Consider the following 21,312-nt stretch of genomic DNA (forward strand, 5'->3'; position numbering starts at 1 on the left):
TATAGTATGGACATGATCTGTAGAGAGAGTTAACCTATAGTATGGGCATGATCTGTAGAGAGAGTTAACCTATAGTATGGACATGATCTGTAGAGAGAGTTAACCTATAGTATGGACATGATCTGTAGAGAGAGTTAACCTATAGTATGGACATGATCTGTAGAGAGAGTTAACCTATAGTATGGAGCATGATATATAGAGAGAGTTAACCTATAGTATGGACATGATCTGTAGAGAGAGTTAACCTATAGTATGGACATGATCTGTAGAGAGAGTTAACCTATAGTATGGAGCATGATAATTGTATTTACTGTACTATTCCACCTGCATCCCAAATGGCACCCTATTCCTTATATAGTGCACTACTTTTGACCAGGACCCTATGTATGCACTATGTAGGAAATAGGGTACCGTTTGGGACGCAGGCTCAATCATTTACATTACATTTACATTTTACATTTTAGTCATTTAGCAGACGCTCTTATCCAGAGCGACTTACAGGAGCAATTAGGGTTAAGTGCCTTGCTCAAGGGCACATTTACGTCATTTAGCAGACGCTCTTATCCACAGCGACTTACAAATTGGTGCATTCACCCTATAGCCAGTGGGATAACCACTTTACACTTTTTTTTTTTTTTTTTTTGGGGGGGGGGGGGGTAGAAGGATTACTTTATCCTATCCCAGGTATTCCTTAAAGAGGTGGGGTTTCAAATGTCTCCGGAAGGTGGTGAGTGACTCCGCTGTCCTGGCGTCGTGAGGGAGCTTGTTCCACCATTGGGGTGCCAATCAATCTAGGCTCTCTTCATACGGGAAACAGCGCTGTATGTCATTGGACACTAGAGTCAAAATGCGAAGCATAGCAAATGAGGAGAAGACGAAATCTAAACAAAGCAGAATCAACCACAGTAGGGTTAGAGGATGATCTATCTCTCTCTCTCTCTCTCTCTCTCTCTCTCTCTCTCTCTCTCTCTCTCTCTCTCTCTCTCTCTCTCTCTCTCTCTCTCTCTCTCTCTCTCTCTCTCTCTCTCTCTCTCTCTCTCTCTATATATATATATATATATATATATATATATACACACTACCAGTCAAAAGTTTGGACACACCTACTCATTCAAGGGTTTTTCTTTATTTTTACTATTTTCTACATTGTAGAATAATAGTGAAGACATCAAAACTATAAAATAACACATATGGAATCATGTAGTAACCAAAAAAAGTGTTAAACAAATCAAAATATATTTTATATTTGAGATTCTTCAAATAGCCACCCTTTGCCTTGATGACAGCTTTGCACACTCTTGGTATTCTCTCAACCAGCTTCATGAGGTAGTCACCTGGAATGCATTTCAATTAACAGGTGTGCCTTCTTAAAAGTTAATTTGTGGAATTTCTTTCCTTCTTAATGCGTTTGAGCCAATCAGTTGTGTTGTGACAAGGTAGGGGGGTATACAGAAGATAGCCCTATTTGGTAAAAGACCAAGTCCATAATATGGCAAGAACAGCTCAAATAAGCGAGGAGAAACTACAGTCCTTCATTACTTTAAGACATGAAGGTCAGTCAATACGGAACATTTCAAGAACTTTGAAAGTTTCTTCAAGTGCAGTTGCAAAAACGATCAAGCTCTATGATGAAACTGTCTGTCATGAGGACCGCCACAGGAATGGAAGACCCAGAGTTACCTCTGCTGCAGAGGATAAGTTAATTAGAGTTACCAGCCTCAGAAATTGCAGCCCAAATAAATGCTTCACAGAGTTCAAGTCACAGACACATCTCAACATCAACTGTTCAGAGGGGACTGTGTGAATCAGGCCTTCATGGTCGAATTGCTGCAAAGAAACCACTACTAAAGGACACCAATAAGAAGAAGAGACTTGCTTGGGCCAAGAAACACGAGCAATGGACATTCGACCGGTGGAAATGTGTCCTTTGGTCTGGAGTCCAAATTTGAGATTTTTGTTCCAACCGCTGTGTCTTTATGAGACGCGGTGTGGGTGAACGGATGATCTCCGCATGTGTATTTCCCACCGTAAAGCATGGAGGAGGAGGTGTTATGGTGTGGGGGTGCTTTGCTGGTGACACTGTCTATGATTTATTTAGAATTCAAGGCACACTTAACCAGCATGGCTACCACATCATTCTGCAGCGATACGCCATCCCATCTGGTTTGGGCTTAGTGGGACTATCATTTGTTTTTCAACAGGACAATGACCCAACACACCTCCAGGCTGTGTAAGGGCTATTTTACCAAGAAGGAGAGTGATGGAGTGCTGCATCAGATGACCTGACCTCCACAATCCCCCAACCTCAACCCGATTGAGATGCTTTGGGATGAGTCTGACCACAGAGTGAAGGAAAAGCACCCAACAAGTGCTAAGCATATGTGGGAACTCCTTCAAGACTGTTGGAAAAGCATTCCAGGTGAATCTGGTTGAGAGAATGCCAAGAGTGTGCAAAGTTGTCATCAAGGCAAAGGGTGGCTATTTGTAGAATCTCAAATATAAAATATATTTTGATTTGTTTAACACTTTTTTTTGGTTACTACATGATTCCATATGTGTTATTTCATCGTTTTGATGTCTTCACTATTATTCTACAATGTAGAAAATAGTAAAAAATAAAGAAAAACCCTTGAATGAGTAGGTCTGTCCAAACTTTTGACTGGTACTGTATATATATTACCTGGTGGAAATATGACCGTGTAGAGAGATGACCGTGTAGAGAGATGACTGTTTAGAGAGATGACTGTGTAAAGAGATGACTGTGTACAGAGATGACTGTGTACTTATGGTACAGACTATCTATTATTCAACATTCAATAGAGTTCAGTGGCTTGGCTGGCTGAGATGGGTATGAAAAACCTCTTCATGGACACTATCATGTGTGTAACGGAAAAGGAGCCCTGTCGTTCTCCAAGAATCTTCAGACCCTCTTGGGCAGCACAGTACCACAAGAGACGAGGGATAAGAAGAGAGAGACGTGTTGTGTTTTCAAGGATACAATATTTTGCCGTGATCCAATGAATTAAATCAATCAGTTACTCTTCTCACCTCATACTGAGTGATGATTCCGTAGGTCTGGGCTGGTTCTCTCCACTTGAGGATCATCTTCTCTTCGTAAGCACTGCCCTGGATGGACTCCAGAGGGACCGCTCCAGGTACTGAGGGGACAGGCCCAGATCAACACATCACAAACACCTCAGGACTAGGAGTCTCTCCTTATAGGCGACTCTAGAGCAGGGATGGGTCAACTTTAATGGGGGGTGTGTGGGGGGGGGGGGCCACAAAAAAAAAAACGGAACTCATCATGAGGGGCCGCAGTGGCTCGTGGGTCTGCATACCCACATCCAATTTTATAACTCATTTCATGCAATTCTACTCATTTCGCCGTGGGGCAGAGAGAAAAAATTAGCTGTTTTACAGCTAATGTCCTGCAATTCTACACATTGAGCAATAGGCAGGGGGGGCAAATGTTTGACGTTTTTAATATGTTAACTGGGGCCCCACCCCGGGTCTGTAATTCGACCATGATTACTACAGGTTTGGAGTAATTTAGCAATCTAAAAACATGTTAGCTGACAGGGCTAATTGAGTTACCGCTGATGCACAACCACGTTTTGAAATGACACCACTTTTTTGTTTCTATAATTCTAACTCTCAACAGGCCCGCGGGTCCGCCAGTTGCCCATCCCTGCTCTACAGGATCAGCTCCGGGTACTGAGGGGACCGGACCAGAACAACCCATGAGAAACTCAAAGCTTCATTACACACGTAGGCTGCGTTTACACAGGCAGCCCAATTCTGATTCACTAATTATTTTTCCACTAATTGCGATGTAACTGAAGCGTTACGGTGATCAAGACCAGATGCATCGGTATTTTTACGAACCAACTTTTTAAGAGTGTTTCCCAAACAAGCGAGTAGAAAGAACGTTCGCTACGTGTGTCGTTAGATCATCCCACATGGCTCAGACGTCATTTCAACGTCTACTTTTTAAGTTGTCGACCAACGTGAATTCAACGTGAAATCAACAAAACATTTCACCATGTTATTGGATTTATGTAAAACATTGGATGGAAAAAAAGACTAAATTCACTTCATGAGACTTTGGTTAGTTCATTTTGTAATACCTCAGTGTATCCCTGTGACTCCATTTTATAATACCTCAGTGTATCCCTGGGACTTTGAGATGTCTAGTCAGTCTTTAGAGAGGCATGTAATGGACGTCTGAACCACTGAAGTAATACAAGGTTAAGAAATGTAAGCGGAGAGATAAATATTATTTCTGAGTCATCTGCTCGTCTTTAAACAAAAAGCTCATCTTAGTACAATCTGTTACAGTCTTTAACCTGTAACCTCTATTCAACTGTTCTACTGATGTTAACCTGTAACCTCTATTCAACTGTTCTACTGATGTTAACCTGAAGCTAACAGTTATGTACAGTACCGTTCACATGTTTGGGGTCACCTAGAAATCTCCTTGTTTTCGAAAGAAAATAAAAAAAATTGTCCATTAAAATAACATCAAATTGATCAGAAATACAGTGTAGACATTGCTAATGTTGTAAATGTGCTAACATAATTGCAAAATGATCAATTAGCCTTTTAAAATGATAAACTTGGATTAGCAAACACAACGTGCCATTGGAACACAGGACTGATGGTTGCTGATAATGGGCCTCTGTACGCCTATGTAGATATTCCATAAAAAATCAGCCGTTTCCAGCTACAATAGCCATTTACAACATTAACAATGTCTACACTGTATTTCTGATCAATTTGATGTTATTTTAATGGACACCTTTTTTTGCTTTTCTTTCGAAAACAAGGACATTTCTAAGTGACCCCAAACTTTTGAACGGTAGTGTATATTTTCAAGATAATTGCTTCCTGCGACCTGAAGTGTGTGAACTCAGTTAAATGGATACTTCAGGATGTTGACAACGAGTTCATCTGACTCTGGGGAAGAAGACAAAGGGCCTCATTGGCAACATCCTGAAGTATCCCTTTAAGACTCATCAACACATTATATTACAACACATGATAATCGGTCTGCAGCTAAATCTCAGAATAACACTTGATTGCACTGTGCCTGCCTGCCTGTCTGTCTGTCTGTCTGTCTGTCTGTCTGTCTGTCTGTCTGTCTGTCTGTCTGTCTGTCTGTCTGTCTGTCTGTCTGTCTGTCTGTCTGTCTGTCTGTCTGTCTGTCTGTCTGTCTGTCTGTCTGTCTGTCTGTCTGTCTGTCTGTCTGTCTGTCTGTAGCTCCATATCTGGGCTCTCTTTGACCCCCTTTGGGTTCTTGAGGACCAGTTTGACACTTTATTACACCATTATGTAACCATTCTAAGGTATTATAACACTTACCGTCCTCGTCTGTCTGTAGCTCCATCTCTGCTCTCCATCGACCCCCTTCATAAACATGTTATAACCATTCTAAGGTATTATAACACTTACCGTCCTCGTCTGTCTGTAGCTCCATCTCTGGGCTCTCTTTGACCCCCTCTGGGTTCTTGAGGACAAGTTTGACTGACAGGTTGGTGTAAGGGGTCAGGTTGTGGATGGTGTGCTGGGGGTCGCGACCCAGGGTGTCGTAACACACCTCCTCCCGGGTCTCGTCCTTCCCCGCCACGAGGGACCGGTACTGCACCGTCAGGTTGTAGCTATGGCAACGCGTAACGTTGTAGCCGAACGGCTCCCAGCGAACGGTGACTTGTTTAGATTGGACGTCAACGACTTCTAGATTCCTGGCACCGTGGATTGGCTCTGTGGAGAGTTATGAAAAATATGTAAACGATAGATAAGAATGAGGATCTCACTATGAATATGTGAGTGTGTGTGATTAATTCAAATTATTGTGTTTATTTTTTCAAACCCATTTTCCAATTAAATAGCCATTAGTTTACTCTGGCATTATCAGTGTGTATGTGTTAGATTGTGCCAGTTCATTCTGAGATTTCAAAAGGACAGTCTTGACAGAGAAGCACACATCTTCTCCATTCCCTACTCGGCACCACAATCACAAACAGCAAAGCCTCCAGGCTTACAGGTGATAGTCTCTCTGTATGGGACATATCATCCCTCCAGACCTGGGGGTGATAGTCTCTCTGTATGGGACATATCATCCCTCCAGACCTGGGGGTGATAGTCTCTCTGTATGGGACATATTATCCCTCCAGGCTTACTGGTGATAGTCTCGCTGTATGGGACATATCATCCCTCCAGACCTGGGGGTGATAGTCTCTCTGTATGGGACATATCATCCCTCCAGGCTTACAGGTGATAGTCTCTCTGTATGGGACATATCATCCCTCCAGACCTACTGGTGATAGTATCTCTGTATGGGACATATTATCCCTCCAGGCTTACTGGTGATATTCTCGCTGTATGGGACATATCATCCCTCCAGACCTGGGGGTGATAGTCTCTCTGTATGGGACATATCATCCCTCCAGGCTTACTGGTGATAGTCTCTCTGTATGGGACATATCATCCCTCCAGGCTTACTGGTGATAGTCTCTCTGTATGGGACATATCATCCCTCCAGGCTTACTGGTGATAGTCTCGCTGTATGGGACATATCATCCCTCCAGACCTGGTGGTGATAGTCTCTCTGTATGGGACATATCATCCCTCCAGGCTTACTGGTGATAGTCTCGCTGTATGGGACATATCATCCCTCCAGACCTGGGGGTGATAGTCTCTCTGTATGGGACATATCACCCCTCCAGACCTGGGGGTGATAGTCTCTCTGTATGGGACATATCATCCCTCCAGGCTTACTGGTGATAGTCTCGCTGTATGGGACATATCATCCCTCCAGACCTGGGGGTGATAGTCTCTCTGTATGGGACATATTATCCCTCCATGCTTAATGGTGATAGTCTCTCTGTATGGGACATATCACCCCTCCAGACCTGGGGGTGATAGTCTCTCTGTATGGGACATATCATCCCTCCAGACCTACTGGTGATAGTCTCTCTGTATGGGACATATCACCCCTCCAGACCTGGGGGTGATAGTCTCTCTGTATGGGACATATCATCCCTCCAGACCTACTGGCGATAGTCTCTCTGTATGGGACATATCATCCCTCCAGACCTACTGGTGATAGTCTCGCTGTATGGGACATATCATCCCTCCAGGCTTACTGGTGATATTCTCGCTGTATGGGACATATCATCCCTCCAGACCTACTGGTGATAGTCTCTCTGTATGGGACATATCATCCCTCCAGACCTACTGGCGATAGTCTCTCTGTATGGGACATATCATCCCTCCAGACCTACTGGCGATAGTCTCTCTGTATGGGACATATCATCCCTCCAGACCTACTGGTGATAGTCTCTCTGTATGGGACATATCATCCCTCCAGACCTGGTGGTGATAGTCTCTCTGTATGGGACATATCATCCCTCCAGGCTTACTGGTGATAGTCTCGCTGTATGGGACATATCCTCCCTCCAGGCTTACTGGTGATATTCTCGCTGTATGGGACATATCATCCCTCCAGACCTACTGGTGAAAGTCTCTCTGTATGGGACATATCATCCCTCCAGGCTTACTGGTGATAGTCTCGCTGTATGGGACATATCATCCCTCCAGGCTTACTGGTGATATTCTCGCTGTATGGGACATATCATCCCTCCAGACCTACTGGTGAAAGTCTCTCTGTATGGGACATATCATCCCTCCAGACCTACTGGTGATAGTCTCTCTGTATGGGACATATCACCCCTCCAGACCTGGTGGTGATAGTCTCTCTGTATGGGACATATCATCCCTCCAGGCTTACTGGTGATAGTCTCGCTGTATGGGACATATCATCCCTCCAGACCTACTGGTGATAGTCTCTCTGTATGGGACATATCATCCCTCCAGACCTACTGGTGATAGTCTCTCTGTATGGGACATATCATCCCTCCAGACCTACTGGTGATAGTCTCTCTGTATGGGACATATCATCCCTCCAGACCTGGGGGTGATAGTCTCTCTGTATGGGACATATCATCCCTCCAGGCTTACTGGTGATAGTCTCTCTGTATGGGACATATCATCCCTCCAGGCTTACTGGTGGTAGTCTCTCTGTATGGGACATATCATCCCTCCAGACTTACTGGCGATAGTCTCTCTGTATGGGACATATCATCCCTCCAGGCTTACTGGTGATAGTCTCTCTGTATGGGACATATCATCCCTCCAGACCTGGGGGTGATAGTCTCTCTGTATGGGACATATCATCCCTCCAGACCTGGGGGTGATAGTCTCTCTGTATGGGACATATCATCCCTCCAGACCTGGGGGTGATAGTCTCTCTGTATGGGACATATCATCCCTCCAGGCTTACTGGTGATATTCTCTCTGTATGGGACATATCATCCCTCCAGACCTGGGGGTGATAGTCTCTCTGTATGGGACATATCATCCCTCCAGACCTGGGGGTGATAGTCTCTCTGTATGGGACATATCATCCCTCCAGGCTTACTGGTGATATTCTCTATGTATGGGACATATCATCCCTCCAGACCTGGTGGTGATAGTCTCTCTGTATGGGACATATCATCCCTCCAGACCTGGGGGTGATAGTCTCTCTGTATGGTACATATCATCCCTCCAGGCTTACAGGTGATATTCTCTCTGTATGGGACATATCATCCCTCCAGACCTGGTGGTGATAGTCTCTCTGTATGGGACACATCATCCCTCCAGACCTGGTGGTGATAGTCTCTCTGTATGGGGCATATCATCCCTCCAGACCTGGTGGTGATAGTCTCGCTGTATGGGGCATATCATCCCTTTCCAGTTCTAACCAGTCTATTTCTCAATATTTCGATTTCTCTATCTGCTCTCCCTCCCCCCTCTCTCCCTTTCCTCTCTCTCTCTCTCTCTCTCTCTCTCTCTCTCTCTCTCTCTCTCTCTCTCTCTCTCTCTCTCTCTCTCTCTCTCTCTCCTCCCCCTCATATCTACCCTCCCTTCTCTCCTCTCCCTCCTCTCCCCCTCTCTCATTCTCTCTTTCCCTCCTACTGTCCCTCTCCCTCCCCCCTCTCTTCTACGGGAGGGCGAGCAGCCTAGCAGCCAGAGCTCAAGGTAATGGGATCATTTCCCTTCCATGTTAAAGCTTCAGTCCATTTCTCTGGAAGTCAACACTTTACCACCTATTAGCTGGTGCCAGGGCTCAATTCACCCTTCTCCAGGAGACACACACACACACCACCAGTTCATAGGCTACACTGGAGGAGAGGAGGAGAGGAGAGGAGGAGGAGGAGGAGGAGGAGCTGGAGAGGAGGAGGAGGAGGAGGTGGAGAGGAGAGGAGGAGGAGGAGGAGGAGGTGGAGAAGAGGACACCAGCGGGTCCTAGGTTATGGCCTACACTGTAGGTACGGTCCTGTGTGGCTCAGTCGGTAGAGTATGGCACTTGCAACGCCAAAGGTCGTGGGTTCAATTCCCACTGGGTCCACCCATACGTAAAATATATGCACGCATGACTATAAGTCGCTTTGAATAAAAGCTTCTGCTAAATGGCATATATTAACATTCTGGAGGGAGAGGACTAACTATTAACATTCTGGAGGGAGAGGACTGGACTATTAACATTCTGGAGGGAGAGGTCTGGACTATTAACATTCTGGAGGGAGAGGTCTGGACTATTAACATTCTGGAGGGAGAGGACTGGACTATTAACATTCTGGAGGGAGAGGCCTGACTATTAACATTCTGGAGGGAGAGGACTAACTATTAACATTCTGGAGTGAGAGGACTAACTATTAACATTCTGGAGGGAGAGGTCTGGACTGTTAACATTCTGGAGGGAGAGGACTAACTATTAACATTCTGGAGGGAGATGACTAACTATTAACATTCTGGAGGGAGAGGGCTAACTATTAACATTCTGGAGGGAGAGGCCTGGACTATTAACATTCTGGAGGGAGAGGACTGGACTATTAACATTCTGGAGGGAGAGGACTAACTATTAGCATTCTGGAGGGAGAGGACTGGACTATTAACATTCTGGAGGGAGAGGACTAATTATTAACATTCTGGAGGGAGAGGACTGGACTATTAACATTCTGGAGGGAGAGGCCTAACTGTTAACATTCTGGAGGGAGAGGACTAACTATTAACATTCTGGAGGGAGAGGTCTAACTATTAACATTCTGGAGGGAGAGGACTGGACTATTAACATTCTGGAAAGAGAGGACTGGACTATTAACATTCTGGAGGGAGATGACTAACTATTAACATTCTGGAGGGAGAGGACTAACTATTAACATTCTGGAGGGAGAGGACTGGACTGTTAACATTATGGAGGGAGAGGACTAACTATTAACATTCTGGAGGTAGATGACTACCTATTAACATTCTGGAGGGAGAGGGCTGGACTGTTAAAATTATGGAGGGAGAGGACTGGAATATTAACATTCTGGAGGGAGAGGGCTAACTATTAACATTCTGGAGGGAGAGGCCTGGACTATTAACATTCTGGAGGGAGAGGACTGGACTATTAACATTCTGGAGGGAGAGGACTAACTATTAGCATTCTGGAGGGAGAGGACTGGACTATTAACATTCTGGAGGGAGAGGACTAATTATTAACATTCTGGAGGGAGAGGACTGGACTATTAACATTCTGGAGGGAGAGGCCTAACTGTTAACATTCTGGAGGGAGAGGACTAACTATTAACATTCTGGAGGGAGAGGTCTAACTATTAACATTCTGGAGGGAGAGGACTGGACTATTAACATTCTGGAAAGAGAGGACTGGACTATTAACATTCTGGAGGGAGATGACTAACTATTAACATTCTGGAGGGAGAGGACTAACTATTAACATTCTGGAGGGAGAGGACTGGACTGTTAACATTATGGAGGGAGAGGACTAACTATTAACATTCTGGAGGTAGATGACTACCTATTAACATTCTGGAGGGAGAGGGCTGGACTGTTAAAATTATGGAGGGAGAGGACTGGAATATTGACATTCTGGAGGGAGAGGACTGGACTATTAACATTCTGGAGGGAGAGGACTGGACTATTAACATTCTGGAGGGAGAGGACTAACTATTAGCATTCTGGAGGGAGTGGACTGGACTATTAACATTCTGGAGGGAGAGGACTAATTATTAACATTCTGGAGGGAAAGGACTGGACTATTAACATTCTGGAGGGAGAGGACTGGACTATTAATATTCTGGAGGGAGAGTCCTAACTATTAACATTCTGGAGGGAGAGGACTGGACTATTAACATTCTGGAGAGAGAGGACTGGACTATTAACATTCTGGAGGGAGATGACTTACTATTAACATTCTGGAGGGAGAGGACTAACTATTAACAATCTGGAGGGAGAGGACTGGACTGTTAACATTCTGGAGGGAGAGGACTAACTATTAACATTCTGGAGGGAGATGACTAACTATTAACATTCTGGAGGGAGAGGGCTAACTATTAACATTCTGGAGGGAGAGGCCTGGACTGTTAACATTATGGAGGGAGAGGACTGGAATATAAACATTCTGGAGGGAGAGAACTGGACTATTAACATTCTGGAGGGAGAGGTCTGGACTATTAACATTCTGGAGGGAGAGAACTAACTATTAGCATTCTGGAGGGAGAGGACTGGACTATTAACATTCTGGAGGGAGAGGACTAATTATTAACATTCTGGATGGAGAGGACTGGACTAGTAACATTCTGGAGGGAGAGGACTGGACTATTAACATTCTGGAGGGAGAGTCCTAATTAATAACATTCTGGAGGGAGAGGACTAACTATTAACATTCTGGAGGGAGACGACTGGACTAATAACATTCTGGAGGGAGAGGAATGGACTGTTAACATTCTGGAGGGAGAGGCCTAACTATTAACATTCTGGAGGGAGAGGACTGGACTATTAGCATTCTGGAGGGAGAGGACTGGACTATTAACATTCTGGAGGGAGAGGTCTAACTATTTACATTCTGGAGGGAGAGGCCTGGACTGTTAACATTCTGGAGGGAGAAGACTAACTATTAACATTCTGGAGGGAGAGGACTGGACTATTAACATTCTGGAGGGAGAGGACTGGACTGTTAACATTCTGGAGGGAGAGAACTAACTATTAACATTCTGGAGGGAGAGGACTGGACTATTAACATTTTGGAGGGAGAGGACTGGACTAATAACATTCTGGAGGGAGAGTCCTAACTATTAACATTCTGGAGGGAGAGGACTAACTATTAACATTCTGAAGGGAGAGGACTAACTATTAACATTCTGGGGGGAGAGGACTGGACTATTAACATTCTGGAGAGAGAGGACAGGACTATTAACATTCTGGAGAGAGATGACTAACTATTAGCATTCTGGAGGGAGAGGACTGGACTATTAACATTCTGGAGGGAGAGGACTAATTATTAACATTCTGGATGGAGAGGACTGGACTAGTAACATTCTGGAGGGAGAGGACTGGACTATTAACATTCTGGAGGGAGAGTCCTAATTAATAACATTCTGGAGGGAGAGGACTAACTATTAACATTCTGGAGGGAGACGACTGGACTAATAACATTCTGGAGGGAGAGGAATGGACTGTTAACATTCTGGAGGGAGAGGCCTAACTATTAACATTCTGGAGGGAGAGGACTGGACTATTAGCATTCTGGAGGGAGAGGACTGGACTATTAACATTCTGGAGGGAGAGGTCTAACTATTTACATTCTGGAGGGAGAGGCCTGGACTGTTAACATTCTGGAGGGAGAAGACTAACTATTAACATTCTGGAGGGAGAGGACTGGACTATTAACATTCTGGAGGGAGAGGACTGGACTGTTAACATTCTGGAGGGAGAGAACTAACTATTAACATTCTGGAGGGAGAGGACTGGACTATTAACATTTTGGAGGGAGAGGACTGGACTAATAACATTCTGGAGGGAGAGTCCTAACTATTAACATTCTGGAGGGAGAGGACTAACTATTAACATTCTGAAGGGAGAGGACTAACTATTAACATTCTGGGGGGAGAGGACTGGACTATTAACATTCTGGAGAGAGAGGACAGGACTATTAACATTCTGGAGAGAGATGACTAACTATTAACATTCTGGAGGGAGAGGTCTAACTATTAACATTCTGGAGGGAGAGGACTGGACTGTTAACATTCTGGAGGGAGAGGACTAACTATTAACATTCTGGAGGGAGATGACTAACTATTAACATTCTGGAGGGAGAGGGCTAACTATTAACATTCTGGAGGGAGAGGCCTGGACTGTTAACATTATGGAGGGAGAGGCCTAGAATATTAACATTCTGGAGGGAGAGGACTGGACTATTAACATTCTGGAGGGAGAGGACTGGACTATTAACATTCTGGAGGGAGAGGCCTAACTATTAGCATTCTGGAGGGAGAGGACTGGACTATTAACATTCTGGAGGGAGAGGACTATATATTAACATTCTGGAGGGAGAAGACTGGACTATTAACATTCTGGAGGGAGAGTCCTAACTGTTAACATTCTGGAGGGAGAAGACTAACTACTAACATTCTGGAGGGAGAGGACTAACTATTAACATTCTGGAGGGAGAGGACTGGACTATTAACATTCTGGAGGGAGAGTTCTGGACTATTAACATTCTGGAGGGAGAGGACTGGACTATTAACATTCTGGAGGGAGAGGCCTAACTATTAACATTGTGGAGGGAGAGGCCTAACTATTAACATTCTCGAGGGAGAGGACTGGACCATTAACATTCTGGAGGGAGAGGACTGGACTATTAACATTCTGGAGGGAGAGTCCTAACTATTAACATTCTGGAGGGAGAGGACTAACTATTAACATTCTGGAGGGAGAGGACTGGACTATTAACATTCTGGAGGGAGAGGACTAACTATTCACATTCTGGAGGGAGAGGACTAACTATTAACATTCTGGAGGGAGAGGTCTGGACTATTAACATTCTGGAGGGAGAGGACTGGACTATTAACATTCTGGAGGGAGAGGACTAACTATTAACATTCTGGAGGGAGAGGCCTAACTATTAACATTCTGGAGGGAGAGGACTAACTATTAACATTCTGGAGGGAGAGGTCTGGACTATTAACATTCTCGAGGGAGAGGACAGGACTATTAACATTCTCGAGGGAGCGGACAGGACTATTAACATTCTGGAGGGAGAGGACTAACTATTAACATTCTGGAGAGAGAGGACTGGACTATTAATATTCTCGAGGGAGAGGACTGGACTATTAACATTCTCGAGGGAGAGGACTGGACTATTAACATTCTGGAGGGAGAGGACTAACTATTAGCATTCTGGAGGGAGAGGACTAACTATTAACATTCTGGAGGGAGAGGACTAACTATTAACATTCTGGAGGGAGAGGGCGGGACTATTAACATTCAGGAGGACTGGACGCTCTTATTCTGTTTCTAATCGGGATGCCACAGAAATGACAATCAAGTATCAACAGGAGCCACAAGAGCATACAAAATATGTGACGATTAATACTAAATGTACTGTTCAACTCAACAGTGTTTGATTTCAATTCATTTAGATTTGTCTGATGAATAAAATTGCAATGAAAATCCCCCAGTTGAAATCAGTGTTAATCCTCATAAACCATCCAATAATCAAGCTATTACAATTAATCAGTGTGATGACTACACGTGTTGGCAATGTACACAAAAATCAATGGTTCTCTGGAAATTAGGTCTTGACACAAGACATGACTGAAGTCAGAGAGAGAGATGGGGAGAGAGAGAGAGAGAGAGAGAGAGAGAGAGAGAGGGAGAGGGAGAAAGAGGAGGGGAGAGAGAGAGAGAGGGGGAGAGAGAGAGAGAGAGATAGAGAGAGGGGGGGAGAGAGAGAGAGAGAGAGAGAGAGAGAGAGAGAGAGAGATGGATGAGAGAGAGAGAGAGAGAGAGAGAGAGAGAGAGAGAGAGAGAGAGAGAGAGAGAGAGATGCAGAGAGAGAGAGAGAGAGAGAGAGAGAGAGGGAGAGAGAGAGAGAGAGAGAGAGAGAGAGAGAGAGAGAGAGAGAGAGAGAGAGAGAGAGAGAGAGAGAATGAGAGAGAGAGAGAGAGATGGAGAGAGAGAGAGAGAGAGAGAGAGAGAGAGAGAGAAAAGAGAAAAGAAAAAAGAAACAAGACAGGCTGCTGTTGAATGAAAGATAAAACATTTTGAGAGAAGAGAAGAGTCATAGAGGATGTGATCTCTCCATCTGCTTTAATAGATAGAGGTAGAGGATGTGATCTCTCCATCTGCTTTAATAGATAGAGGTAGAGTATGATCAAAGGAACAGAGAAGAGAGGGCACAGAAGACAAAGAGAAGCAAACCCATCAGTTGATTGAAGGCGGAGGGGGGGAGTGTGTGCGTGTTCGTATGCGTGTCTGTGTGCGTGTTCGTATGCGTGTCTGTGTGCGTGTTCGTATGCGTGTCTGTGTGCGTGTTCGTATGCGTGTCTGTGTGCGTGTGGCTATTAAGTAGTACATGGAAAGTGTGGAAAGTACAACGGAGAAGGACAAATGAGAATATTGATTTGTTATACAAATCAAGTCGTTGGTTTTACGCTTCCCAACGTTTTAATCAACACCATAAAGGTTATTGATTTTCTTTAAGCAGCCTTCAACTTTGTAATATCTCGTTTTCAATTTCTTCTTGGTAAACTTACATGATTTCTGAAAGCATAAAAATATATAATTCTGTACACTGTAAATTATTGTGCAAACACAAATCTATGAGTTACGGTATGTAACCCTGGTTCTCTGAAAGAGTATAGTACCGTTCACTTCCATTCAGAAGCACATCTGACCACTTTTAGGTCAGCGTGTCTTCGCCCAGAGGGATGTTGTGGAACAGGCGACAGCGTACAGATCGACGTCAGCTCTGCCGTAACGACTTTGGGATGAAGTCGCCACTCCCCTGGTAGGGGGTTCCCCAGCGACGGTAAATCCGCACCTGAGTTTAGTCTGCCTGGCACATGTGTTGCTCTGAGAAACAACAGATGTTCGCTGCTCGCTCCATAACAAGATCTGTGTCGCAGTAGTGCCGGTGGAGAGATGGGTTCAAGTGAGGTCACCCAACGCTGGAAGACTTTCATGAGGAGGAGGCCAAGCGGGACAACCACAATCATGGACTACCACAATCATGGACTACCACAATCATGGACTACCACAATCATGGACTACCACAATCATGGACTACCACAATCATGGACTACCACAATCATGGACTACCACAATCATGGACTACCACAATCATGGACTACCACAATCATGGACTACCACAATCATGGACTACCACAATCATGGACTACCACAATCATGGACTACCACAATCATGGAGGCCATGAGCCCAAGACGCCTCAGACAAACATCCAGTATGTGACCGATGTTGCCAGGCGAAACACAGAGACAGTGGCGAAAGCCTTCGCTCTCTCCCCGGTGAGGGCTGCTCAACAGGTTACAATCCACAGAGACAATCCATAGATTTGCTGCTGGGTCGGTAAGAGCGAGCTTTATGACACGATTCATCCTGAAGCCCACAGCGAACAGGTGTGACAACAGCTGTCTGAGTCCGAGTGTCTTGTGCAGATCAACCAGTTGATGCCCATGGGGCCAGGGACAGACCGAATGGTAAGGTGAGATATCCGTAGGCTATGCCCTGTGTGCAGGATAAACTCTGATGTGAAAATTAGCATCCTTGAGGTCTACTGACCCTCAGACGCTTGTTGAGCCACCCCCCCCCCACACACACCTCGACAACAGGCACACATCGACAACTGTCACCCTCGAAGCATCGTTAAGTATCGCTCCACAAAAGCCGCGGCCCTTGCAAGGGAAACAACTACTTCAAGGTCTCAGATGTCACCGATTGAAAAGCTACTATCGCGCTCCGCTAACATTTTACAGCACAATGTTGCTTAATGGAGCAATGTTCTTATTTGAAGTATATAATATCGCTCAATAACAATAACATTGTTTTTTTATATATTTGATCCAATATATTAAAAAAATATAAAAAAATCAGACTCTCCATGGGAAAAAGATTAAAAAATCATAATGAAACATGTGATCTCAGGATGTCCCACAAGTAGATTTGTGGATTTATAAAAAAGGTTTGTCAAAATGTCCTGTATGTTATTCAGAATTTGAGGGTAGACACTTTGCACCATTATGAAAGAAGATGCCTTCTTTAACTGAATTTCCACAAGGTGCATTATTGTGTGATAGGAATGACAAAGAATGACGACAAGTAATTTTTTCAGCTAAATTATATCGTTTTTTTATATTTTAAAGCGGCAGACAATAACAAAGCATTCTCCCTGTTTCAAATAAGTTGTCTTCTTACCAAAAAGTGTTTCTGACTTCAAAATTCAATATCTACATTTGAACCGTGTCAAAAGCTCTCCCTTTAAAGCAGCAATCAGCAGTTGAAACAATACCAAAGCCTGTGTTTTGGTAAAAAGCTGAGGGATTGGGCTGGAGAAATGTAACCACTCTCCAATTCATAGACAGAGCTATGGATGTAAGGACTGACCATACATGATATCAACATGATCGCTTTCACCGTGTTTTGAGGCTATGTAGTGTTTGTTTACATTTACTTTGTTTACAAACATTGGAGTAAAACAAGTTCTATTTTGGGTTCTGACGGGGTTCTACAGTTGAACTGAGCTCACGAGGCAATAATAAGTCATATTCTTCAAGAATCAATGGGTACATATAAGAGCCCGAAGGACAAATAGGTTGACCGATATTATCGGCAGATATTAGCCTTTCACAGCAATATCAATATCAGTATCAGTCTTTATTACACAAATAAAGCATCAATATTATATACATAGAATGAGCTGATTTTTTTTTATTTTTTTGAGTTTTTCAATGGTTGCCTGAAGAGGGCGCTCTAAGAGCTGCTCATTGAACATCATTCCGCCCGTAAGCCAAAACAAACGTGCTTCAACACAAACACTTCTGCATTCTTATCTTATCTAGCCGTAGATAGACACATCTTTAAGTTGTACCTAAGAAGGTACTTGTACATTTTTTTATTTTATTTTTTAACTTATAGAGGATATATTAGCTTTTTGGTGGTAATCATGTAAACCACAAATTGTTCTGAAATAATGTTAATTGTAATATTTAAGTTAAGAAATCACCATTTAGAGCACGTGTGTCAAACTCATTCCACGGAGGGCCGAGTGCGGGTTTTCGCTCCACCCCTTGTACTTGATTGATGAATTAAGGTCACTAATTAGTAAGGAACTCCCCTCACCTGGTTGTCTAGATCTTAATTGAAAGAATAAAAAAAAAAAACCTGCAGACACTCGGATCTCCATGGAGACATCCCTGATTTAGAGTCCCTGATAATCCTTTGTGATAAAAAGGTACGTTTTTCATTCCACCTCTAAAAAAACATATATTGGCAGATACGGTGCATTCGGAAAGTATACAGACCCCTTCCCTTTTTCCACATTTTGTTACGTTACAGCCTTATTCAAAAATGTATTAAATAATTTTTTCCCCCTCATCAATCTACACACAATAACCAATAATGACAAAGCGAAAAACAGGTTCTTAGAAATTTAAGCAAATGTGTTAAATAAAAACAGAAATACCTTATTTACATTAGTATTCAGACCCTTTGCTATGAGATTCGAAATTGAGCTCAGGTGCATCCTGTTTCCATTGATCATCCTTGAGATTTTTCTACAACTTGATTGGAGTCCACCTGTGGTAAATTCAATTGATTGGACGTGATTTGGAAAGGCACACACTATATTAACATTTACGTCATTTAGTAGACGCTCTTATCCAGAGTGACTTACAATTAGTGCATACATTATAATATTATTATTTTTTTCATGCTGGCCCCCCATGGGGATCGAACCCACAACCCTGGCGTTGCAAACACCATACTCTACATCCCCTGCCGGCCATTCCCTCCCCTACACTGGACGACGCTGGGCCAATTGTGCGCCGCCCCATGGGTCTCCCGGTCGGCTACAACAGAGCCTGGATTCGAACCAGGATCTCTAGTGGCACAGCTAGCACTGCGATGCAGCGCCTTAGACCACTGTGCCACTCGGGACGCAGTGAATATATATAAGGTCCCACAGTTGACAGTGCATGTCAGAGAATAAACCAAGCCATGAGGATGAAAGAATTGTCAGCAGAGCTCCGAGACAGGATTGTGTCGAGGCACAGATCTGGGGAAGGGTACCAAAAAATGTCTGCAGCATTGAAGGTCCCCAAGAACACAGTGGCCTCCATCATTCTTAAACGGAAGAAGTTTGGAACCACCAAGACTCTTCCTAGAGCTGGCTGCCCGGCCAAACTGAGCAAACGGGGGAGAAGGGCTTTGGTCAGGGAGGTGACCAAGAACCCGATGGTCATTCTGACAGAGCTCCAGAGATCCTATGTGGAGATGGGAGAACCTTCCAGAAGGACAACCATCTCTGCAGCACTCCGCCAATCAGGCCTTTATTGTAGAGTGGCCAGACGGAAGCGACTCCTCAGTAAAAGGCACATGACAGCCCGCTTGGAGTTTTCCAAAAGGCACCTAAAGGACTCTCAGACCATGAGAAACAAGACTCTCTGGTCTGATGAAACCAAGATTGAACTCTTTGGCCTGGATGCCAAGCGTCACGCCTGAAGGAAACCTGGCACCATCCATATGGTGAAGCATTGTGGTGGCAGCATCATGTTGTGGGGATGTTTTCCAGCGGCAGGGACTGGGAGACTAGTCAGGATCGAGGCAAAGATGAACGGAGCAAAGTACAGAGAGATCCTTGATAAAAACCTGCTCCAGAGCGCTCAGGACCTCAGACTGGGGCGAAGGTTCGCCTTCCAACAGGACAACAACCCTAAGCACACAGCCAAGACAATGCAGGAGTGGCTTTGGGACAAGTCTCTGAATGTCCTTGAGTGGCCCAGCCAGAGCCCGGACTTGAACCCGATCGAACATCTCTGGAGAGACCTGAAAATAGCTGTGCAGCAACGTTCCCCATCCAACCTGACAGAGTTTGAGAGGATCTGCAGAGAAGAATGGGAGAAACTCCCCAAATACAGGTGTGCCAAGCTTGTAGCGTCATACCCAAGAAGACTCGAGGCTGTAATCCCTGCCAAAGGTGCTTCAACAAAGTACTGAGTAAAGGGTCTGAATACTTATGTAAATGTGATATTTCAGTTTTTTATATATAAATTGTTTTTGCTTTGTCATTAAGCTAAATGACTAAAATGTAAATGTATTGTGTGTAGATTGATGAGGAAAAAAACGAATGTAATCCATTTTAGAATAAGGCTGTAACGTAACAAAATGTGGAAAAATTCAAGGGGTCTGAATACTTTCCGAATGCACTGTATACGGTAACTATCGGACCCAAAAATCCCATATCGGTCGGCCTCTAGTAAATATCAGTAATTTATCAATCCAAAAATGGATGTAGCAACTGCGGATTGGCGGTTTAAGCATAATAATTGTCATGTCACATCGGTTCATAAAATGTTGTACACATTTTTTATCATAACCGACCACATTCATGTTTTAAATATTCATACAGTACCAAACCACTATAATTTTTATAGCAGATATTTGTAACACCCGTCTACAACCTTCCCCTTGTCTAACAACACAACCTTCCCCTATTCTAACAACACAACTTTCCCCTTGTCTAACAACACAACCTTCCCCTTGTCTAACAACTTAACCTTCCCCTTGTCTAACAACACAACATTCCCCTATTCTAACAACACAACCTTCCCCTTGTCTAACAACACAACCTTCCCCGTGTCTAACAACACAACCTTCCCCTTGTCTAACAACACAACCTTCCCCTTGTCTAACAACACAACCTTCCCCTTGTCTAACAACACAACCTTCCCCTTGTCTAACAACACAACCTTCCCCTTGTCTAACAACACAACCTTCCCCTATCTAACAACACAACCTTCCCCTTGTCTAACAACACAACCTTCCCCTTGTCTAACAACACAACCTTCCCCTATCTAACAACACAACCTTCCCCTTGTCTAACAACACAACCTTCCCCATGTCTAACAACACAACCTTCCCCTTGTCTAACAACACAACCTTCCCCTCGTCTAACAACACAATCTTCCCTTGTCTAACAACACAACCTTCCCCTTGTCTAACAACACAACCTTCCCCTAGTCTAACAACACAACCTTCCCCTTGTCTAACAACACAACATTCCCCTTGTCTAACAACACAACCTTCCCCGTGTCTAACAACACAACCTTCCCCTTGTCTAACAACACAATCTTCCCCTTGTCTAACAACAGAACCTTCCCCTTGTCTAACAACATAAATTTCCCCTATTC

At 44.1% G+C, this 21,312-nt stretch overlaps 1 protein-coding gene across 1 annotated transcript in view; it reads right to left on the reverse strand.

The window, feature by feature from the left end:
- LOC121580570 (receptor-type tyrosine-protein phosphatase mu-like) overlaps window positions 1–21,312 on the reverse strand; it is a gene marked incomplete at its 3' end in the record, with an annotated part of 542,380 nt that overhangs the window by 225,772 nt on the left and 295,296 nt on the right. The window contains exons 9-10 of the mRNA XM_045213497.1: window positions 5,452–5,760; window positions 3,049–3,158 (exon numbers count right to left, since the gene is read on the reverse strand). Of these exons, the coding sequence (XP_045069432.1) occupies window positions 3,049–3,158; window positions 5,452–5,760 (419 nt within the window). The remainder of the gene's footprint in view (window positions 1–3,048; window positions 3,159–5,451; window positions 5,761–21,312) is intronic.

This window comes from Coregonus clupeaformis, unplaced genomic scaffold (assembly GCF_020615455.1).
Source record: "Coregonus clupeaformis isolate EN_2021a unplaced genomic scaffold, ASM2061545v1 scaf0116, whole genome shotgun sequence".
In the NCBI taxonomy this organism is placed as follows: domain Eukaryota; kingdom Metazoa; phylum Chordata; class Actinopteri; order Salmoniformes; family Salmonidae; genus Coregonus; species Coregonus clupeaformis.